The 24,527-nt window shown below is 37.8% G+C and overlaps 2 protein-coding genes and 1 long non-coding RNA gene across 3 annotated transcripts; 2 read left to right on the forward strand and 1 right to left on the reverse strand.

Annotated features, from left to right (window-relative positions):
- Positions 1-1,010: 1,010 nt before the first annotated feature.
- Positions 1,011-5,136, reverse strand: LOC132847992 (uncharacterized). Its single transcript, XM_060873495.1, has 6 exons — positions 4,876-5,136; positions 3,363-3,493; positions 2,409-2,655; positions 1,907-2,049; positions 1,593-1,812; positions 1,011-1,148 (listed from the first exon to the last, which is right to left on the reverse strand). Exons 1-6 carry the CDS (start codon positions 5,066-5,068, stop codon positions 1,036-1,038), a joined length of 1,047 nt encoding a protein of 348 aa, XP_060729478.1. The 5' UTR covers positions 5,069-5,136; the 3' UTR covers positions 1,011-1,035.
- A 125-nt stretch (positions 5,137-5,261) lies between these two features.
- On the forward strand, positions 5,262-10,429 carry LOC132848076 (uncharacterized). The gene is made up of 7 exons (XM_060873579.1): positions 5,262-5,390; positions 5,560-5,605; positions 6,043-6,111; positions 6,210-6,275; positions 6,839-6,904; positions 7,123-9,330; positions 10,310-10,429. The coding sequence occupies exons 1-7, from the start codon at positions 5,308-5,310 to the stop codon at positions 10,427-10,429; spliced, it is 2,658 nt and encodes an 885-aa protein (XP_060729562.1). The 5' UTR covers positions 5,262-5,307.
- Positions 10,430-11,666: 1,237 nt separating this feature from the next.
- Positions 11,667-14,184, forward strand: LOC132847993 (uncharacterized). The gene is made up of 2 exons (XR_009648691.1): positions 11,667-11,785; positions 13,544-14,184. It is a non-coding gene; the product is annotated as an uncharacterized LOC132847993 (long non-coding RNA).
- The last annotated feature ends 10,343 nt before the right edge of the window (positions 14,185-24,527 follow it).

A 24,527-nucleotide genomic window follows, 5' to 3' on the forward strand; every position in this document is an offset into this window, starting at 1 on the left:
CCCTTACGCAACAAAAATATATTTCTCAATATATTACGTGACAATATATTTCATGCGTCTCCATATATTGTGAAACTTACATAGTAATATATCATATGATATATTATATAATAATATATTATATATTGCAATATATGGGAAAATACTGCAATTATTGCCGTTTCCATATATTGAAAAAATACATCAATATATTATCTAATATATTGTTATGTATATTGAAATATGTACCACATTATATGAAATTATATATTGGAAGAGCCATTGTATATATGTAAATATATATGTGATAATATACCTCAATGTACAAGATAATATAATCAGATTTATATTGTAACATATGTATTAAATATATTGATTTATATTACATAATATATTATATATATATATATTGTGTAATATATTGTGTAATATATTACAAAATATATTACACAATATATATATATATATATATATATATATAATATATTATCTAATATAAATCAATATATTATGTCTTAAATATATTGATTTATATTACATAATATATTATATATACTTATCATATTATATACTGTACTGTATACATGGTAAATATGAAATAATCTAATGTACAATGTCTGTCATATTTTATAAATATAAATATAATAGATTGAATAAGACATCAATATAGTTCACAGTAACTGAATGAGGTTTATTTAAAAAAAGCAGCTGAAGGGACAGTGACCTGAGAACAAACAGAATGAAAGGCATGTCACCAAGGCAATAAAATCTTTTTTTTTCTTTTTTTAAACATGTTGCCATCTATTGGATCACATAAAAATATCATGTGATCCAATAGATGGCAACAACAACAACTATAAATGAACAAAAATACTTAAAAGAATTATTAAAACATTTCCTAAAGGACAACTGTTCTTCATTGTAATAAAATAAATCAGTCTTCAGTGCAACAAAAACAGAACAATCCCTCAGTGGAAAAAACATGACAATCCTTTAGTTCAGTGTTATGGATCCCGCATGGTAACATACTGTATCAAGACCCACTCTGATAGTCCTTCAGTTGTCCATGGACTTTTTCTTCTCCTGGTGTCTTAACTCACAGATCTTTTTGTTTATGGCCGTTCGTATGTCTGGAATCTTCGCCCCTGGGTGTTGCTGAACAACTGCATCTGTAAAAGAAAAGAAAATAAGAAAGACATCCATATTGTTGATTGTTGCAAAAGATGAGGTGGATCCTAATACCTAATATTTTTCTTATATGCCTAGTCCTCAGTCTTCAGTGGGTTACCTGTAAATAGTTCAGTCTGAAATCAGAATTGGCTTCTCTTTGCTGTAGCGAAGCGTATGCCTGTGGGAGGTGAATTGGTGCTGGGATTTTAAAGCTGCTACAGGGGATCTATTTTAATGCTAAAAAATGTTTGTTGTATTCTGACTAGATAGAGAAATCGCTTTAGATCTAAAAGAATATCAAAGCTGTTAAAGCTTTGCATTTGTCCATCTGTTTCGCTATTAGTTGTGTACATTTCAGTCCTAAAGTGTCTGTTACCCTTTACCATTTACAATAACTTTGCAAAATATATTAATCCATTAAAAATAAATTCTTATTGTCTTACTGAGTAAAGCTGTAAGCTTCTTGGGGTCCAGAGGCTGGCGTCTCTCTGCAGATGGATCGACCTTGTTGACCCCTCCCGTCAGGTTGGACTTCAGTAGGACATCAATGCTGAACAGGCCCAACAGGAGGGTGCGGGCCATTGCTTTCGCTGTAGGTTGTGCTTTTGCAGTCTCCCAACAATGGGCAGACACTCTGGTGGAGTCATCATTCCCTAGTGGCACCTAATTAATTGTAAGAAGGAAAGACAAACCAGAATAAAAACAAAGAAAATCACCACAGAATGTTTTTAATTGACCATTCCAAAAATGTACTTACTGATGTTGGTTTGGGAGGTGTGGGTTGAGGAGGTGATGGTAGAGCAACACTGGCCTCATATTCGGTTTCATCTCCATTGCTTGAGCTCTCTGTGATCTTGTCCGAAATGAGGGTCCTCACAGCTGCTAAGAGTGATGGAATTTCTGGAACATATGGCCCATCGAATTTACCACAACAGGACTCCAAACAAGTTGTAAATACATAACATGTAAAAAACAAAATACACCTCTGCTCATTTTTTGGTGTCTCAAAGTGTAGCAAAATGTGTTGGTAAGGGCTTCTGAAAGCATTACAGCGTTTCTGTCAGACCAATTTTGCCTCAGTGGCGCTACAGTGTTTAGCCCTAGGCTAATTTTTTCCTACAGGAAACCCTATACTACATCAGTAGATATCCCCTACAAATGTAGTCACAGATACATCTCTAACAATAACACCAAAAATAAGGAGACGTGATTTATTCAATCTGAAAGAATCACTATTTTAATCTACAAGAGATAGTTGCCTTTGACTGCCATTTTGCACAGCCTGGTGTTCTCCTTATGTAAAGCCTTGACTTTGGTCTCAAGATCTTTACTGGCTGCAGACGATCCTACACTCTGCTGGTCCTGCAGTCTTTTATTCTCTTCCCTGAGGGCCCTGATCTCCTCCTCAAGTGCCTCTAAAGAAGTCCCCACTGGGCTGAGGTTAGGTTCTTCTTGGCGAAGAACCTCTAATTCAGACTGTCTTGCAGCTATGAGTCTGTAGTTTTTCTAATGGGTAAAAATGATAAAATCAATTATGTATGAAACAATACACACAAGTTAGGAAAATTAAACCAAAACCTGGTTAAAATGAATCACTAAGTTTAATAGGTTCCATGGTTAGACTCTGTTTAAATTCATAGCTGTAGTACTATAGTTCCTTTTTTTTTTTTTTTTTAGTTGCCAGGAACGTTCTTGTACAACCCAGCAGCGCTAACAAATACAGACACACAAACACCTACGGGCAATTTAGAGTCACCAATTAAGCTAACATGCATGCAAACTTTCGCCTGTGGGATGAAGCCAGAGTACCCAGAGAGAATAGCAAACTCCACACAGAAAGGCCGCAGCCAGCCAGCGGGTTTGAACCCAGAACCCTCCCAGCAAGCAATAGCCGTCATTTCACCGTCTAGGTTAACTATAGACCCAATATAGTCCGGCAATGATTAACACATCTAGGCAAAATAACCTTGAATTTGGTTACATGTCGCTTCTGCCAAAATAACTTGCGAGATGATTCCATCATGCACACAAAGTCAACAGTGATTACAAGGTGTTTTCATTTGGTCTATTAAATTTTCACTGACAGCCCAAATTTTGCCTTGTTTTAGCCTAGAAGTCTGGGATGTGTTTGGACGGCTATTAGATGTCTTTTAAAGGCAAAATTGCTTGCTGGGCTCTTGCTGTGAGGCGACAGTGCTAACAAACCCTATTACCTTTTTTGCAACTTGTTCTACCTCCTGTGTGTCAAGGTAAAGTTTGTTGGGTACCCTCTTTCTCTTCTTGCTTTTTGGTAGGTCCTCTTGCAAGAGTTTCTGCTCAGCAGTCTTAAGTGTAGACTCATTTTCTGTTAGTAAGAAATAGTAGCAAGACAGAATTTAATGCCTAGAAACAAAACTATTTGGCTTATGTTATCAAATACTGTATTTTACTGTCAAATTTTGTGCTGTTTTTACAGTTTTTTGTATTGTTTTCCCCCTGCTTTTTTATAAATTTAATCTGTTCATTTTAACACTTTAAATTTTGCTGCCATACACAGCCGCTAAACTGATTTTCACTATACAATGTTATTGGCTGACAATGTTGACAGTTAAGCATTCTTATTAACCCAAATCTTAGCTGACAATCTTCAATTTAGGACTTTTAAAGTAAGTGTTTAACTCTTCTGCAGACCTCATCTAGGAGCGCTGATTAGGAGCACTGGGTCAAGTTGACCTTGTCTGTTTTGACAGCTTATAAAAAATTAAGTATATATGATAGCCTTTTTTTTTCACCTTTTTTGTCTAACTTGTTTACAACATATTAACATATATTTTGCAAATTTTTTTGTAATATTTGGTATAATAAACCTCATTAATATACAAAAATGCCTCATTTTCTAGTAAAAAAACTTCCTTTACACCACTTATGCTTTTTATTATATTTAATTTATAAACAATAAACCTCATGAAATTATGCCATGGTTTTGAGTAAAATAAGCAGAAATTATTAAATATTATTTTGGATAACCACTGGCTGGTGTATGTCAAGCATCCCCAGGTCAAAGCTGACTGATGCAACTAAATTCATAAATAAGAGAGAGGAAACAAATATGATTTGAATATGAAAACACAACGTGTGTGTGTATATCATCATTTCGGTAGATCATATTTTGTCCTCTGCTAGGCAAAGGCATATCAAAAGTGAGAAATATTAACAAATGTGTAGCTATTTTTTCTGGAGACCTAATGAAATGCAATAGCCAATTAGTGTGTGTGTGAAATGTTTACAAATGTGTAGCTATTTTTTCTGGAGACCTAATGAAATGCAATAGCCAATTAGTGTGTGTGTGAAATATTTACAAATGTGTAGCTATTTTTTCTGGAGACCTAATGAAATGCAATAGCCAATTAGTGTGTGTGTGAAATATTTACAAATGTGTAGCTATTTTTTCTGGAGACCTAATGAAATGCAATAGCCAATTAGTGTGTGTGTGAAATGTTTACAAATGTGAAGCTTTTGTTTTGTCTGGAGGCCAACTAAGCTAGCTAAAATTAAGCTAGCTAAAAGTTCAAAAGAAGCGTGACTCGATCGTGACGGCCGTTAGCTAGCTCGTCACTGTCCCGAAGCTAATAGCCTACAACGAACGTTACTTAGCCAATAATGCAAAAACCTCAACAGGATAATTGCTATCAATAATGTTGCATGAATAACCAAGTAAAAAAATATATAAAAAAGCACTGTACTTGCCTGCCAGCTGCAAAATGTGTGCTGTTTCAACCGTCCACCCATTAGTAGGCCTCTTGCCACCGATGCAGCGGCACTCGATAAGATACTCCTTTTTAGAGTTTTCAGGATCGAAGTCTACGATCCAATTTACGGGGACTATACTGAGAGCATCTTTATCCTTCCCCTTTGACCAGCTCACTAGCGCAAACTTCATCTTTTTTTTTCTTTTCTCCTCTCACCGCTGAGGCACGTGCGCACAGACTCAGAGTAGCTGTTGCTTGTGTCCCGTGCTGCCGGCACGATCGGTTCTGCGCATGCGCAATATGTGCGCGCGCGCGGTACAAAGGTGCGCAAGCGTTTGATCGTGCAGTCATAAACAGATTTATCATCTGCGCATGACGGATCGTGCAAGCAAAGTGGTACCGACGGGTTCCGTTCCAGAAGAAGAGAGGCATGGACGGAAGGAGAAGAAAATACACTGCCCCTGGTTCAGAATATATGATTCCATCAAGAACAAGGAGATACTGGAAAAGGAGGTTTGTGTTTTACTCCAGCCCAATTAAGTTATTAAACAGTTGTTCTGTATTTACATGTCAAAGTCTCTGAAATGATTCAAGCTGAGTTTCAGTATGCCGCAAAATAAAATAACGAAATTATAGTTTTTAAGTTGTTTAAAATAAGGACATTTTTTCATTCTTATCTTAGGAAACTGATTGAGGCCATCAACATGCATCAGTCAAACCAGGAAGTGGTGAGTCATGAACATCATCTATTGTGTGTATTTTGTAGACATTAGACAGTATGCTGCACTAAATGGCCACATTTTATAACCAGTTAATTGAAATGTAATCCTTCTTGATTACTATCTGTTAAGAAAATTGAGTAAATAAGTAGTCCTGGGTCAGACCAAATGTTGAGTGGGCTAATTGGAAAGCCCTCCATTTGAGGCATTTGGTGGAAAAATCTTATCTTGCCATCCACTTTCAGCAGTCAGCATTGGACACTTATCGCCCTCCCTTTTTTAAGAGTTCCTTGAAGTACATTTTTTGCTAGGATTTATTAAATATTGATATATGAAATACAGCCTAATTATAATGCATATCAAACATACACCAGCAGAGAATATATATATATATATTCAAGTCAGAGAACATTAACCCAATTGCAATTGCTATTCTTACACAACAGAACCAGGATTCCTCTGACCACGACTCTGACAGTGGCTCAGAAGACGCACATGATGGTGGTGGGATTACTGTAAGTAATCTACTAATATCTACTACTACTAATTTACTATTTTCTGTGTTTGACTATTTCACTGAACGCACTTCTTCTAAGACTTAATCCTTCCACAGCAGAACCTGGATCAGGATTCCTCTGACAACAGATCTGAAAATGCATGTGATGTTGATGACAATAAAGTAAGTAATTTTAACAGTGCAATGATCTCACATCTGATTTCCGTGTCTTCAAACTTTGCTTTCCTAGCCTTTTTTAAAATTAACCTAAGCCTTATTTTTACTCTGTATACAACAATGCCACATCTTTAATATTTTGGTCAAATTTTAATTTTGTGCAAAATTCCTAGTGTTTATGCTTCCAACCACCAAATTTGAGCTTTTAAAAAATTAAGTATATATGATAGCCTTTTTTTTTCACCTTTTTTGTCTAACTTGTTTACAACATATTAACATATATTTTGCAAATTTTTTTGTAATATTTGGTATAATAAACCTCATTAATATACAAAAATGCCTCATTTTCTAGTAAAAAAACTTCCTTTACACCACTTATGCTTTTTATTATATTTAATTTATAAACAATAAACCTCATGAAATTATGCCATGGTTTTGAGTAAAATAAGCAGAAATTATTAAATATTATTTTGGATAACCACTGGCTGGTGTATGTCAAGCATCCCCAGGTCAAAGCTGACTGATGCAACTAAATTCATAAATAAGAGAGAGACTTAATCCTTCCACAGCAGAACCTGGATCAGGATTCCTCTGACAACAGATCTGAAAATGCATGTGATGTTGATGACAATAAAGTAAGTAATTTTAACAGTGCAATGATATCACATCTGATTTCCGTGTCTTCAAACTTTGCTTTCCTAGCCTTTTTTAAAATTAACCTAAGCCTTATTTTTACTCTGTATACAACAATGCCACATCTTTAATATTTTGGTCAAATTTTAATTTTGTGCAAAATTCCTAGTGTTTATGCTTGTCAACTATGCCTTGGACTTACTGTATTTTCCCATTACAGAGCCTGCACGCAGACCCTGAATCCAATGAACTACCACCAAATTTGAGCCAAAAAACAGAGTCATCAATCTTCAGTTTTGAGGACAGTGTTGATTTTGGTGTGTTTGAACCACTATGGCAGTCTTTTACTGACTCTGAATCCATTGGCAGTGGAGAAGAATTTCCCATGGAAGACAACACTGACAAGTCAGTAAATGAAGAATTACATTTGAGTGTAGGCATTAATGAAATATTTCCTCCAGTAAATGATGAGCCACTTTACACAGGCTCACAACTAACCAAAGCTCAGAGTTTTTTACTTATCCTTTCATATGCTTTGAGACACTCACTTACTGGTGTGGCCCTGTCTGATCTTTTAGATTTGATTAATATCCACTGTCCAGAAAATGTTTTAACTTCAAAGCATCTGTTCTTAAAAGAGCTTAAACCAATACAAGGTCACCTAGAATGTCACATATACTGTCCCAACTGTGAATATTACATCGGCGACCAAGTCACTGAAGGGCAGTGTTCTGTATGTAACTCTACGTGGGATAGAAACAGCTCACTGAAGAATGGAAATTTCTTCCTATACTTACCCATCCAAACACAACTGGAACATCTTCTTCAAAGAGAAGATATTGCATCTTGTCTTAAGTCTGGAAATGGCACATGTAATTCAGACGATTATGATGACATATGTTGTGGTAAAATGTATCATAATCTGAACAAAGGTGGCGGCCCACTAGATAGTCCTCATGCATTCTCCTTAACATTAAATTGTGATGGAGTTCCAGTATTCAAATCATCCCAGTATGGAATTTGGCCATTACAAGGGATGGTAAACGAGCTTCCTTTTCATGTCCGTAAAGAGAATGTTTTACTTTTTGGCCTATGGTTTGGTACTAAAAAGCCAAATGTTAATATATTTTTAAAACCATTCACAAAAGAGTGTCAGTCTTTGTCAACTGTTGGCTTCAAGTTACACAGCAACAACATTGTGAATCATTGTAGAGTGATAGCAGCTGTTATGATGTGTGATTCAGTTGCCAGGCCCATTCTGCAAAACATGACTCAATTTAATGGTCATTATGGGTGCAGCCTCTGCCTACATCCTGGTGAACAAGTTCCAAAGGGAAATGGAACTGTTAGGGTTTATCCATACAAAGAAGTTCCAAAAAGGGATCATGCTTCAACCCTAAATGATGCAAGGGAGGCTGTGCGTACCACACAATCTGTGAGGGGCATTAAAGGGCCCACATGTCTTGTCAACATCCCACACTTTGACCTCATATCTGGAATGCCTCCTGACCATATGCATAATGTACATCTTGGAGTTGTTCGGCAAATGACAAGTATGTGGCTGGATAGTGAACACCATGAGGAGCCATACTATATTGGTAATCGTGTTCCTGAGCTTGACAAACAACTCTTGAGAATTAAACCACCTTGCAATATCACAAGAGTGCCCCGCTCTTTTCAGCAAAGAAAGTTTTGGAAAGCCAGTGAATGGCAGAACTGGTTACTTTTTTATAGCATCTTTGTGCTAAAGGGAATACTACCCCATGCATTTTACCAGCACTGGTTAATCCTTGTCACCTTCATGTTCTTGCTATGTAAGGACACTGTCACATCAGAGGGGTTAAAAAGATGTGAAAAACTAGTTGTTGAGTTTGTCAAACAGTTTGAAACACTGTATGGAAAGGAAAATGTGTCATTTAACGTACATTTATGTCTTCATTTGCCGGACTCTGTGAGAAATTGGGGACCTTTGTGGGCACATTCAGGATATATTTTTGAGTCTTTTAATGGGGAGATACTAAAGATGTTTCATGGCACCCAGTGTGTTCCCTTACAAATAATGAAACAATTCACATATAGACAAGTGTTGCCTCTTTTGAAAAACAATGCACTGAGAAATGCTGTGCCTAGATGTATACAGCTGTATAACAACTTGACTGGTGAAAAAAAGCTGAAACAGTTTGAAAGAGTAGCAGATCAAGTTGTGACCCTTGGTTTACACTATGTTCGAAAACTTACTAACGAAGAGATACTGGCTATGAGAGAGAAACTTTCAGTCACCACGGATACAACTGTGAAAATATTCAGTAGAACTTTCGTCAGAGGAGAACTGTATTACTCAGAGCAGTTCACTAGAGTAATGAAAAGGAACAGCTTCACTGTTTTGCTGGATAATGGACACATAATCACTGTGTATTATTACATTGTGGTAGAGAGACTTGATGACAGAAAATGTTTTGCTGTTGGAAGACAGTATGACAAATCACACAGTTCAGTGCTAAATTTAGAAAATGTAGTTGGCTTGAAAAGAGTGTTACAGGGCAGGAAAAAGGTTTTTGATGTGATGCTATTCAACAGGAAATGTATGTTAGTTGATCTGCCACATTATGCCAACCTTTATGCATGTATACCTCCACGTTGCAGTGTGGAGGACTGAAATGTCATGTTGTTGATGAAATGTCATGTGGAGGAATAAAATGTTGAGGATGAAATGTCATGTGGGGGAATAAAAAGTGGACTCAAAAGAAATGTAATTGCTGCTGTTAATGATAATTTAATTTATAATACTCTCATCTCCATTTTACAATATATGCATCAATACATAGCCATATATGGTCCATCCATATGGCTATATAATGTAAAATATAATGAATGTCATGCAAAATTTGATTTGGACTATTGTTAATCAACCTCTCTGTAAACCTATGCATGAATTTGCTTAACCTAGCTTACTTTGTTTCAATAAACATACATGCAATAATGTAATACAGTTTTGTTTGTATATCAATGTATTTTAATATATGAATCAATATATAGCAATAGGTTTTCCGTCCATATATTGCTATATATTTTCAAATATATGAGGAAGTTTCTGATACATTGAAATATATTTTCTAATGTATTGCAATATAAATTCTAGTATATTGCAATATATTTTTGTTTCGTAAGGGCACATTCCTTTAAATGTAACTCATCACACATTATCAATACAGTAACACAAACGGTTTTCAACACACAAATCATTTATATTGCATTAGTGGTTCATTTTTACATAAGTGTCTTAATTTGCAACTACCTGTAATTAATTAAAGGATGATGACAAAGAGAGCGCTGCAGTGATGCTGTCGAGGGAATTCTATTCTATTAATCAGAGATAATTGTTCAAGTGAACTTTTCCTAATTTGCAGAGAAGAACGCAGCAGAGTCCTGTGGAATATCAAACTTCTTTATTCAATACACTTGCAGTCTGTCCTGACCTACACTGTAAAGCCGCCTTCACACTGCACACGACAAACGACCGCAGATAAACCGGAATTCATTCATTTCCTATGGAGAGTCGCGAGGTCGTTGCGTGAGGTACCGACCACCTGCGGATCCGTAATTTTCAGATCCGATTTGAGCGTTGGATCCGTTAAAAAAATTGAACTTGTGCGACAACACCGCATCCGATATGCCGACCGGATGTGATGTATTTTACTGTTGTCCTATCAGGTTCGTGTGCGCGAGAATAAGAATTATTGAAAAGTATTAATATTAACTTTAGTAATTTTTAAACTTTACCGAAAACAATCTTTTTGTTTTAAATACATTGTTATTGATAAAAAAGTAATAAATTATTCATATTTATATTGTATTATTTTTAATGTTGTGTCCATGTTTCCTCAAAAATTATTCACGGTCTTTCTGGATTTATTGTTGTATTGATTGTTTGTATTTACTCCTTCATTAATTAATTCCTTCATTCACCATGATCAATGGAGGGAGAATACAGGCTCTTGCTTTTACTCTTTTAGTGGCGACGCCAAAGAAAACATTGCAAATCAGTGTGTATAAAACACCACCTGACTCGGCGAAAAAGTCTCGGTGAGTATCACCGTTTAGTGCAAGAGTTGCGCCTTAATGGAGAACATTTTTGTCACGATCATCTAGTAATGGGTTTTCCGAGACCGCGAGAATTAACTTCTCTCCCATGTTGACGTCTACACGATTATATTGCATATTCCGTGCGACTGTCACTAGGGGGCGAAATCCGACAGTCGTGTCCGTTTGTCGTGTGCAGTGTGAAGGCGGCTTAAGTCTGAACAGAGTGAGTTAGTTGGGTGTAAGGCCGCTCTCTATTTATACAGGGAGCTTCGTGATTGTGTGTATGTGGCGTCTTCCTCTGATCTTGTCTTCCTCTAATCTTGTCGTTGCACAAGCAGGGCAACGGTCCTGCTGTTATTTTCCATACATGCTTAGTGTGCATATATGCTTAGTGTGCAGTTTGGATATATGCTTAGTGTGCAGTTTGGAAAATAGTTCAGTCCCCCTTTATATTTGCTGCTCCTAGTTTCAGGTGTGTGAATGTATTGGTACAGAATGTTTAATGTTCATTTTTGTTATTCACAACATTTTCTATTACAATGAATTCCTTGACGGTGTATTTACTCAGAATGAAGCGCATCACCTAGTGAAGCATGCGATGGCGTCATTACGCAGGTACGTCAAATGATAATAATTAATCCCATAAATGCATTAAATTAAACACTTTTGTTTTATCTCAAGACTATGTCTCTCGGCTGGCCTGGGAACGCCTTGGTATTCCCCCGGAAGAGCTGGAGGAAGTGTCTGGGGAGAGGGAAGTCTGGGCGTCCCTGCTTGGACTGCTGCCCCCGCGATAAGCGGTAGAAAATGGATGGATGGATGGATGGATGTTTTATCTCAAGTTCAAATTGGAAATTAAACACTATTTATGAATATTAGAAAAATAAAATGTAACACTTTTATAATGCATTTAAATGAAATGTAAACAAAGAAAATGTAATCTCGTTTAATATCATCACTTATATTCGGTATATCACAATAACACAAGTTCTTAGTCAGTTATCATTCGTGATAAAGGTCAATAATCTAGGAATAGAATCGTTCACTAACTATATATCTAAAACTTATACACACTTTTACATATAATCAGAATTTCAGAAAACACCTAGAAACATGAATAGCACAAATAGCCAAGTCTGTGATGTTATTTTAGCAATATGACACATTTACTTAAGGTAATAATAATTCTTTCATAATCTGCACCAAATAAGTTAAAACTGATAAATCATGGTGCTATTTGTTTCCGCGGATGCAGATCAGACCACTGTCAGTTTCTAGCGCCCCCTATAGGAGACATGTAAAGTTGTAGAAGATGCAGATGTGGAGTTTGATCATGTCTAAATATAGTGTAAATAAACTGACCTTGTGTTTCATAAAAACCCCTCAATGAACACATGAATTAACACTTTATATTAACATATTCTATCAACATGCATCAAATGACCTCAATAGTGTCCTGTTTTTAGTCCCAGATTTCTGCAGAGTTTTGACTCTTTGCCTTAAAACACCTTTTTAACTTAGTTTTATTAACAGGGTTTCCGCGGGGTCATAAAAAGTCATGAAAAGTCGTAAATTTAACAATAAGAATTTAAGGCCATAAAAAGACATAAAAACGTCCGGATTTTCCATACAAGGTCATAAAAAACATTTAGCCACGTCTTAAATTGATATGCTCGTCCATTAATTTGTTCTTCAATCAAAATGCGCTCGTGGCGGCAATGGCATTCGTTTGTTTCACAGCGTTCCAGAACTACAAGGTCCATGCGGCAGCAAACAGACTTGTCGGAAGGACTTTCACAGAAACCCGCGCGAACTCCGAACATACTGTATCATACTGAGTCACTGCTTAGTTTAATTGAAATCATCCAGGCTATCACAATGGGAAAATGTACCTTTAACAATCGGTGGCTCGAAGACGGTGCGTTTAGTAGCTGGCTCAAGCCCGTCGCTAACAATCGGTATCAAGCCTATTGCACTCTGTGTAAGAAGACGTTGGAGCTGTTTAGTTTAGGCATAAACGCCTTGAAGTCGCATGCAAAGTCGGAAAAGCATATCGTTGCTGTAAAAGGCCTGCAGCAGGTGCAGGCGATCCGTCAGTTTTGTTGGGCTCCGTCACTAACGTTACCAGGTCCAAGTACAGCGCGGGATTCCGTTTCTGTCGCATCCAGTGCCACACACAGTGGTTTCGGATCAACCTCCACACTGAAAGCGGAGGTCCTGTAGGAGGTCAAGTACAGCGCGGGATTCCGTTTCTGTCGTAATTCGTGTAGGTCATAAATTCAAATCATAAGGGTCATGAAAAGGTCTTAAAAAGTCTTAAATTTGACTGATTAAACCCTGCAGAAACCCTGATTAATGAGCTGATTAATAATTCATTCCAATATAATTAAAGTACACTTGCAGGTAATGTGTTATATCTACACAGAACATACCGTTACATCACAACAATAATATTCAGTAATTAATGATGGTTTAACTAACTGTTACGTCTGTGTGGGTGTGTATTTTTGTTTCTTCTTTCTTGTTTTCTCTCTCTCGCGTGCGCTTTTTCACTTCAGGTCCATTCTCATTTTCCCATTGGTCCGCTGAACTGTCAATCTCCCGGCTTTAAAAGTGATGTCATGGGTCTCTGCGCCAATCACCATCATCCCATACTTTTACGAAAGGACGCCAGAGAGCTGCGAGTTAGTCTTATCGGCTCATTCATCCTTATTGTTACCCTTTGTTTAAAAACCTGATTTTTGTGAGTTTATCATTGTGTACTGTTTGTCGTATCCGTTCTTTTTGTTCTGTCATCATTTGTAAATGTTGTTGGTGACTCGTTTCCCTGTTAAAGGGGGAAAAGCGGACAGGTAAGAGGTCGCGCGACATACATTGTACAGACGTAGGATAACTTATTACTGTATTAGATACACTAGTTTAGGAGTGAGTGCCACCCCTTTTACTTTTTGTGTTTTGGCTAGTTAGAGTAGTTTAGGTAGGGCGTTTTTACGCTGAAGACCTTTTGTTCCACATTTTTATTTATTAGTCAGGTAAGAGGGTCAAACAAAATTAGTTAGTTTTGTTTTATTTCCTTTAGCACCACAATCGTCCCTTTTCCCCCCGTACCTCTCCTTTCGTTAATTGTCCTGTAAATACTGTAAATAGTCTCTCCTTTGTTGTCCTTCAATACTTTGATTAATAAACTTTCATATGGTTTGATTTTGTGTTTTGTCTTCACCCTTTCACACACATACTACTGGGAATAATTTCTTTTTTTTAGTGTTACTTCTCTAAATGCCCCTAGACTATTATTGGGTCATAACAGTAACAAAAAAAAAAACAAATACTTTCCATTTTAAATAAATCAATTTGGTCATAATTAACATTTTCCAGATGTGTTTTTATCTGTAATCTGGACCATGTAGCTGAAGTTTTGTCAGTTGAACTTATTTGTAAGCCATAAAAGCATTTTATGTGAATACAAAAACAATACTTCTATAAAATAGGAAAGTTACAGCATCTGTGTTTTTGATATGAAAGTTTTAATTGGAAAAAAACAAAACGAGTGAAAATCATTTGATTTGCTTCATCCACAGATGTAAATAAAACAGTGTGGATTTAATGAGAGCTGCAAATGATAACCAAGATTTACAAAATCTTAAATGTAAAAACATTGAGTGAACAACCTATTAAAATAAATATTGATAATCTTTGTTTAATGTACTTTCATGTTTTTACATTTCCCCCATTTTAAATCTAAGCATTTGTGTTACATCCACACTTGTGTGATCACTTTTCAAAATTATTGGCACCCCTACAATCAGAGTTCAGTGTGAAGACTCTTCAGGTGAGAATAACAGCACAGAGAATGTTGGAACATTTTTCATTTTTTCGTTATTACTTCTTCACCTCTGGCCACTCGCTTATGCCCAACTTGTCGATTAATACTTTTTGTGTTTTACTACCTATAATAGTACCAAACACCAAAACACAGTGTAGTGGTATTTATGTATTTATAAGGATGTATAGGTATTGTTTACAGGTGAATGCTGTCCATGATGGTAAGTGGGGGTGAGCAGGGGGTTTCTTCTGAAGTCCACTATCAGCTCCACTGTCCAGTCTGTAAGCAGACTCGTCACCGTCCTGGATGAAGCCGATAAGTGTGGTGTCATCTGCAAACTTCCTGAGCTTGACAGAGGGGTCATTAGAGGTGCAGTCATTTGTGTAGAGGGAGAAGAGGAGTGGGGAGAGGACACAACCCTGAGGAGTGCCAGTGCTGATGGTGCGTTGCTGGATTTGAGTTTTCCCAGTGATGTCTAGGTTGCAAGAAAAATATAATAATAATAATAAAAACATCCAATATGAAACAATCGATATGCTATGTAGCCAATGTGCTACAGTATAAATAAACTTGCCTTGCCTTGCAGTGTCATAGACTAGATAAAATGACGGAGAAAAGAAAAATGGACATAAGTTCATTTTTCAGTGCACCTAAACTAGGGCTGGGCGATATGGCTTAAAACTGTATCACGATATCAGTGTTTCATATCGATAATTATTGATATTTTTTTATGACCCATTTTAAATAAGGACCAGGAGAAAAATATATTACATTTAAACATTTTTATTTTAAACTTAACCTTCCTCTGATCATAATCCCCTCAGTTATTAAGACAGAAATGTCAACAACCAGGAAAAATAAAAATAATTAAAATGTAAACATAAGTCTAAAGTCCCAGTGAACACAACACCTATCTCATTTAATGTGCAAAATGTAAGAAATGATTAATAAAGTGTAATAAAATAGTGCAAAGTGTTAAATATAAACATAGAGAAATCTGTGAGTTTAGTGCTATTGCATAATTTGCAGACGACATTGGTGTGACTACGGTCAGACTTATAATATCCAAAAAACTGCCATACTGGTCAGCTGACTTTTCCTCTTTTATTTACAATTTCCTCGCTCGCTGCGGCACTCATTTGGCCGCATATTCACAGATTGGAGTTTCCCGAGTCAATAACTCCTGAGCTAAACGCTGTTACTACACAAAACGCGGTTGTAGCTGCCTCTCTACAGTACTACGATAGAAAAGAGGTGTTATTTGTGTAGTAACAGCAGTTAGCTTAGGAGTTATTGACTCGGGAAACTCCAATATGTGAATATGCGGCCAACTTACCGCTCCTTCAGTTCTCTCCAGCGCTGGAAAGCTGATCCTATATTAACAACATATTCAACAACAACAACAAAAAAAACAGTCAAACTTGACTAACACCCTAACACACAAAACAGAACCAAAGAACCAAAAAACAAACATGTATACAACATTAAAATGGGTTAATAATACAAAATCCTTTACTCACACACACACATTCATCAGTCACACACACGCACACGCTCTCATTCTCCTGAGAGTATGAACAGAGGGACGTGGCGTCAGTGGTGTTGGTTGTGGTTGTGGGAGCGAGTCAGGCGTCTGTCAGACTGTTTCCTCACGGGTCGTTTCCTCTCTCTTTAACTGGATGAAAACAAACATTTTCTGGAAAGTTCTAATCCATTTACACGTGGAGATGAGTTCTGTGAATCTGATTGTGTTTGATGAGGTTTTAAAAAGAAACTGAGTCTTGATTGTTTTTATCTACACAGACATCAGTGTTGACTCAATAACCACAAAGGACTTATTGTAATAACACCTTTTACTCAAACACACTTCACTACAGTCGTTTTCCACCTTCTCCCCCATACACTCCCCCTTAACCCCCAGTCCTCTTCGCACATGTGCAGAAGATCAAACATAACTTAATGAAATCTTAAACCAAACTGGAAAAAAACAAACAAAAAAAAACACTATTGAAACAAACAAACAAAATAAAACAGTTAAACTTGACTAACAATAAGGAACATGTGCGTGTGTTTATTCAGTAAAAAATAATAAATATGAAAACTGCTATATATATATATATATATAAAAACATGCGAAGGTAGTTGGTGAGGAATTGTGGGCAACACTGGGAAATCAGAGTGGCCAATCAAGCTAATCAAGTTTTTATTGGAGTTATTTTGGCATTTAGATTTTACACACACAAACACACAACTACACACAAAGATACAAAGATAAAACAACTTAATTAAATCTTAAACAAAATTTGAAACAAAAAACGCTCTTGAAACAAACAAAAAAACTATAAGGAACATGTTCTTGTGTTTAATCAGTGAAAAATAATAAATTCAATTCAAGTTTATTTGTATAGCGCTTTTTACAGTGGACATTGTCTCAAAGCAGCTTTACAGAACATAAACATAGAGCAGAAGGTAAACATAAGGAGAAGTATAAATAATTAATATAATAAAACTTCAAGATATATATAGTTCACAGTATGTATGTATGTATGTATGTATGTATGTATGTATGTATGTATATGTACTGTATTTATCCCCAATGAGCAAGTCTGAGGTGACTCAGGCAGCAGTGGCAAGGAAAAACTCCCTTAAATTGGTAAGGAAGAAACCTTGAGAGGAACCAGACTCAAAAGGGGCCCATCCTCATATGGGTGACACTAGAGGGTGTAATTACAAATAAACAGTCAAACAAATGCTGTATTGGTGTAAGGATCACATGGAGTTCAGATCTCCTCTTAGTATCACAGAGTCGGCCTCATCTCAGTGGAGGTCCGAGATCTTCATCGCACGGAAGACGATCGGAGCTGGTACAATGTCTGGATGCCTCGGGATGGGTAGAAAGAGAGAAGCAGTGGAGAGGGATTAACATATCTGCTGTTCATAAAAATGTGCAAGTCTAATGTAATAGTGCACAAGATTATGGGATGTATTATGTGTATGCCTGACTAAAGAGATGAGTTTTTAATCTGCTTTTGAACTGGGAAAGTGTGTCTGAGCCCTGAACACTATCAGGAAGACTATTCCAGAGTTTGGGACCTAAATAAGAAAACGCTCTACCACCTTTAGTGGACTTAGATATTCTGAGAACTACCAGAAGTCCTGAGTTTTGTGATCTCAGAGAGCGTGAAGGATTGTAATGTGTTAGAAGACTAGTTAGATACATGGGAGCTAAACCTTTAAGAGCCTTGTATGTAAGTAGCAGCAGTTTGTAATCAATTCTAAACTTAACAGGTAGCCAGTGTAGAGATGACAAAATTGGGATTATATGGTCATACTTTCTAGTCCGAGTGAGAACTCTGGCAGCTGCATTTTGGACTAACTGTAGCCTATTTATTGAAGATGCAGGACAACCACCTACAGTAGTAACGCATTACAATAGTCCAGTCTAGAGGTCATGAAAACATGAACTAGCTTCTCAGCATCAGATACAGACAGGATGTTTCTCAGCTTGGCAATATTTCTAAGGTGGAAGAAGGTTGTTTTTGTGGTTTGGGCGATGTGATTTTCAAAAGACAGGTTGCTGTCTAATATAACACCCAGGTCTTTCACTGTTGACCTACTAGTAACAGTACAGCCTTCTAAATGGAAGTTAAATTGTGAGATTTTCTGTGTACTGTTTTTTGGACCTATAAGTAGTATTTCTGTTTTATCAGAGTTTAACAACAGAAAATTACAGCTCATACAGTCTTTTATCTCTCTAAGGCATTGAGTTAATTTGGACACTTTAGCTATTTCATCTGGTTTTAATGAGATATATAACTGTGTGTCGTCAGCATAGCAGTGGAAACTAATCCCATGTCTTCTAATAATGTTCCCTAATGGAAGCATGTATATCGAGAAAAGCAGAGGTCCTAGAACTGATCCTTGAGGGACCCCATGATTAACTGGTAATAAACTGGAGGATTCACCATCTAATTCTACAAAATGGTATCGATCAGACAGGTAGGATCTAAACCAACTTAAAGCCTGTCCATGAATACCTGTGTAATTTTGTAAGCAATCTAGGAGAATGTTGTGATCTATAGTGTCGAATGTTGAATGCAGCACTAAGGTGAAGTAGGACTAGTTTCACAAGTGCAGTTTCTGTGCTATGATGGGGCCTGAAACTTGATTGAAACTCTTCGAGGATATTGTTCTCCTGTAGGAAGGAGCTCAGTTGAACAGACACAACCTTTTCAAGTATTTTAGACATAAACGGAAGATGTTAAATAGGTCTGTAATTTGATAGGTCATTTGTATCTAAATTAGGTTTTTTGATGAGTGGCCTAATGACTACCAACTTGAAGGATTTAGGGACGTAACCTACAGATAGCGAGGAGTTAATAATATAAAGAAGAGGCTCACCAGCTTTATGTAACACTTCTTTCAGTAATTTAGTTGGAATGGGGTCTAGTAAACAAGTTGTTGTAGTAATAAGTTTATCTAACTCTTCCTGTCCTGTACTTGTAAAGCACTGTAGTTGTGTGTCTAGAGCCTTAGGTGAGACTGGGTCACTAGTTGCTTTTGTATGTTGAGCATCACCTATTTTATTCCTATTTTCGATCTTATCAGTGAAGAATTTCATGAAATCCTCACTACTGAACTGAGATTGAATAGTTTGTTCAGATTTCTGTTTTTTTGTTTATCTAGCCACTGTGTTAAATAAAAACCTAGGATTGTTCTGGTTATTTCCTATGAGTTTGCTCAGGTGCAGACCTGGCAGCTTTTAGAGCCTGTCTATAGTTGGACATACTTTCCTTATACGCGATTCTAAAAACCTCTAATTTAGTTTTCCTCCACTTTCGCTCGAGGTTACGGGTTTCTCTCTTGAGGGTGTGAGTATGACTATTATACCACAGTGCAAGCGTTTTATCTCTAACCTTCTGTAATCTGACTGGGGCAACAGTGTCTAATGTGCTAGTGAATATAGCACCTATGCTGTTAGTCATTACATCTACATTGTTTGTGTCTAAGGGTACAGTAAGATGTCCAGACAGATCAGGCAGGTTATTTGTGAATCTGTCTTTAGTGGTCGGAGTAATAGTTCTACCGAGTCGATAACGTGGTGAGACACAGTTAGTTTGTTCTACAGGTAGTGTGTACGTTATGAGGTAATGGTCTGTGATGTCACCACTTTGAGGTATGATATCTATGTCAGTGACGTCTATTTTGTGTGATATTATTAAATCTAGTGTATGATTACGACAATGAGTTGCTCTAATGATGTTTTGTTTAACCCCAAATGAGTTTAGTAAGTCCATAAATGTGAGTCCTAAAGCATCGTTTGTGTCGTCAACATGAATGTTAAAATCTCCTACAATTAACGCTTTATCAAAGTTAACCAATAGGTCTGAAAGAAAATCTGCGAATTCTCTAAGAAAATCAGTGTAGGGCCCTGGTGGTCTATACACGGTCGCTAGAGCAAGAGACATTTTTTTGTGTGCATGTGCGATAGTGTAACATTAAGGACAAGCACTTCAAAAGAATTAAATCTATACTGTGTTCTCTGGGTAACGGTGAGAAAATCAATGAAGATAGTGGTAACACCTCCTCCACGACCAGTCTGACGAGGCTCATGCTTATAGGTATATCCTGATGGTGTAGACTCATTTAGACCGATGTAGTCATTTGGCTTAATCCAAGTTTCGGTAAGGCAGAGTGCGGTAAGGCTATTTTCTGAGATGATTTCATTTACAATAAGGGCTTTGGGTGCAAGTGATCTAATGCTCAGGAACCCAAACTTTAGGAACTGTTTTTGTATGTTTCTTTGGCATTTTTCTGCTCTGATTGCAGTAAGATTATTTCGAGAATTTCTCACGTATTTATTTTTTGATCTCACTAAAACCGGGGAACAGACACAGTTTCTATCGTATGAGCTATGTGTGCATTTGTGTCAGTGTGTTGAGGAGAAGGATGGCTATAGAATTTTGGATTTAAAGCGTAGTTTACCAGTCAGAGGGTGATGTGGTCCGAGAGGATCTCTGCTCCAACTCTGCTGGGGTGCAGGCCGTCAGCACGGAACAGCCTAGGACGCTCCCCGAAAACATTCCAGTTATCAACAAAGTGTAGATTCTGAGCCTGACACTGTTGTAAAAAAATCTGTGTTATAATACATCAGAGTATAATACATACATTATACCTAAAAGTAAAGTGATATGCCTTAAGGATTATGATTAGATATACTACATATATAGATAAACACTCGTAAGTCAGATTATGAGTAAGTAAAGGAGTTTATTGTAATTATAAAACTTAGTAAATGTAATAAGGCCCAGTACTATCAGGCCTAGGAGAAGTAGGAGTGTAGTCTGGAGAGCCTGGCTGAAGAGAGGGAGAAGAGGGAATGTAAACTGGCGATCCAGGTTCAGAGTCAGAGGAGATAGAAGCCAAAGCAGGAGAGAAAGGGTGGATGCAAGCGAGAGGAGGTGATGAGGGACGAGGAGGAGAGACGGGAGGTCCAGGCTCAGGGCAGCAAGGTTCGACATGAGGACAGCCATCAGTTTGAGTTCCATGGTCCGTGAAGTCAGCCAGAGGTTTCCTCACAATATGGGGCAGCAGAAGGGGGTGCTCAGGAAGTTCAGGAGAGCAGAGCTGATCCAGGAACTTGGTGAATTCATGGACGAGATGAGACAGATGATCTCAGAAGGGATGGGCCTGGGGTAAGGAGAAGGGCAAGAGCTCCAGATGGAGTGTCCAGGACGATTTGGCTGACCCTGAGGTTGAGGATCTATAGGGAAAAAGCAGGGAGTACTTATTAGATAGAGAAACTAAAGCTTAAAGTATGCATGAGCAAGCCCAGTCTGCGAAGTAACAGACTGAGATCATAATGAGGATATAAGGTCAATAAAGCTTAAGGAGCTAATATAGAGCTCCATTTATATTCAAAGCAACATTATAGCAGCAAAAGCTTAGCAATAATAGCGATACAGAAATGTAACCAAACATAAGTAAGAACTTTTGACATAATCCAAACTCATAGAATTAACATGTAATCAGTATATAATTTGCATACTCCATCATATACAGTATATAATTTGCATACTCCATCATATACAGTATAAAATAGCAAGAGAAGAAATGAGAAAAACTTACTCATTGTAGCTGATAAGAGGATTAATCCACAAGACGTCTGTTATGGACGGCTGAGCAATAAGCGTGATACAAACAAGGAAATAAAGCTCTTTTTTTTTTTTAATAACAATGACGAAGAAAATTGGAAATAATAGGACATCAACAAGGACAGAATAACAAGGACATATACAGGAAAATCCAAGGGCAGACCTTGGGTCTGGTAAATAAGGGGAAATAATCAGAAAAAACAGGACATTAGATCACCTAGGCATGAGGTAATCTTGGAAGACAAGGGGAATTCTAAGAAGTTAGGTAAATGAGTAGGCGGGGCTTTGTGGGTAACTGTAAGAAATAATGGGTAATTGTATGTAAGGTATGTAAATTAAAAGAGGAGGCGCCTAGAGGCGCCAGAGCATATATTGAGGTGATATTTGAGGGGAGGGGCGCTTTTTGGGGTTGCAGGTGAATACTCTTTTGGGTTTTTATTTGATACTTTGAAATTAGAATTTTTTCCTTGAGCTCAATGGAATGATTGGCTGTTTGACTGCAATAAAGAAGTTTGCTCATTCTCATCCAGGTTTGAAGAGTCTTCTCATTGTTTTATTTGTATTAATGTTAGTGCTATCAGTACAGTAACTCTGATTAAAATAGTTGATAATTGGTTAAAAGTATATAAGCACAAACCACCCTGTGATATGCCAGCTTGGAGACAGGCTCTAAGTTCCGACAACACCATGACTGAAGCCATTCATTTAAAGCAAAAAATCTACTGAACCTTTCAATTCTTCGCTGGTACGTTGGAAGCGGTCCGGACACGATGATCCTCGCCGTGGGCGCTGTGGTGCGAACCGTTTCCACCAGGGTGTTGGGTGACTGCCTCAGGTTGGTGTCGTTCAAGCTGGCATGAAGTACCACAGTTCCGGTGTTTCTGCTCACGACCCTAGGTACCTGTGCAGCGACATCAAGAACAGGAGCACAAGGTAAGCAGTGAGTGCAGGACTTACCTTTAGCCACAGTAGCACGGACGTAGCGGACGATGGAGTCTCCGATGATCACAGTGTCGTGGTCCGACTTGCAAAGGGGGGCGAAGCGGTTCCGAGTGGGGATCTCGAAGACCGGCGGCGGTGGAGGGGGAGAGGTCCTCAACCGGGGCCCAACACGCGTCCTCCGTTGCTGCACCCAGGATCCGCGGTGCCCTGGCGCCGGAGTGAACAGCGCCTGGCCAGGCCACGTCCTGGGTGCGTTAGGCCTGGACAGAGAAACACACGGGGTAGAGGTGGAGGGAGTAGTAATTACACGCTGGGAGTTTACTTGAGACAGGTGTAAAATGGTTCAACTGAGGACGCCATTTCCACTGTACTTCATTCTGCCCTGACTCACTTGGAAGCCCTTCCAAGCTAACCCTGAAGCTGGAACAACTTGGCATCAGCATACAACTTTGCAATTGGACTCTGGACTTCCTTACGAACAGATCACAGTCAGTTCATCTGAACACTGTCACCTCCTCCAGTCTCACCATCAGCACTGGGGTTCCTCAGGGATGTATATTGTCTCCACTACTATACTCCCTTTTCACCCATGACTGCATACCTCAAACAGCATTATAAAGTTTGCAGACAACACCACAGTGGTAGGCCTGATAGAAGGTAACAATGAGAAGGCTTACAGGGAGGAGATCCAGCACCTAGTACCATGGTGTGAGGACAATAGCCTGGAACTTAACACCAAAAAGGCCAAGGAGAATTGTGGATTTCAGACATGCTGGCAATCACACTCATCCTCCAATTCACATCAACAGAACTGCTGTTGAGTGTGTACCCAGCTTTAAGTTCCTTGGAATACACATCTCTGAAGACCTCACCTGGTCTCTGAACTCCTCCATCCTGATCAGAAAGGCACAACAGTGCGTATATTTTCTGAGGAGACTTAAAAAGTCCCGTCTGTGCTACAGGATACTGGAGAACTTTTACCGTTGTACCATTGAGAGTATCCTCACAAACTGCATCTCAGTGTGGTACAGTAGCTGCACAGCTTCAGACCGTAAAGCCCTTCAGAGGGTGGTGAAAACCGCCCAACGAATCATTGGTATTGAAATACCCACCTTGGAGAACATTTTCAAAAAACGCTGTTTGCAAAGGGTGAGGGGCATCATCAAAGGTCCCTCTCACCCCAACCACGGACTATTTACACTTCTCCCATCGGGCAGATGCTACCGTTGTCTCAGAGCCAGAACAAACAGACTGAAAAATATCTTCTTTCCCGTGGCTGTTTCTGCACTGAACAGTTGAGATGGTGTTAACAATCACCACTGTACTGTCACTTTTCTTCTGTGTTTTGCACTATTTTGCACCACTTTAAAATCATGCATCCTTGCACCAGCCAAAAACTATCATTACACTTCTGTATGTCCATCCATATTTATTCTGTTTATACATATATAGATGCATATATTCATAATGACATAACTTTTGTACAGCTATATCTGTCATACCACTTCATACTGTATCATACTTATATAAAAAACACACTATATATACCCTTATTCAGTTATATGTACATATTACTATACCTTCTGTATAACCTCATACCCTTATTTATTACACTGCCACTTA

The sequence above is a fragment of the Tachysurus vachellii genome, chromosome 7 (assembly GCF_030014155.1).
Source record: "Tachysurus vachellii isolate PV-2020 chromosome 7, HZAU_Pvac_v1, whole genome shotgun sequence".
NCBI lineage: Eukaryota > Metazoa > Chordata > Actinopteri > Siluriformes > Bagridae > Tachysurus > Tachysurus vachellii.

Coding starts and splice junctions, on each gene's coding strand:
- LOC132847992 (XM_060873495.1), bottom strand. CDS start 5,068: ATGAAGTTTGCGCTAGTGAGCTGGTCAAAGGGGAAGGATAAAGATGCT. Junction 1,813..1,906: donor CACCTCCCAAACCAACATCA/GTAAGTACATTT, acceptor ACAATTAATTAG/GTGCCACTAGGGAATGATGA. Junction 1,149..1,592: donor GAAGCTTACAGCTTTACTCA/GTAAGACAATAA, acceptor TTTCTTTTACAG/ATGCAGTTGTTCAGCAACAC.
- LOC132848076 (XM_060873579.1), top strand. CDS start 5,308: ATGGACGGAAGGAGAAGAAAATACACTGCCCCTGGTTCAGAATATATG. Junction 5,391..5,559: donor AGGAGATACTGGAAAAGGAG/GTTTGTGTTTTA, acceptor TTCTTATCTTAG/GAAACTGATTGAGGCCATCA. Junction 6,112..6,209: donor ATGATGGTGGTGGGATTACT/GTAAGTAATCTA, acceptor ATCCTTCCACAG/CAGAACCTGGATCAGGATTC.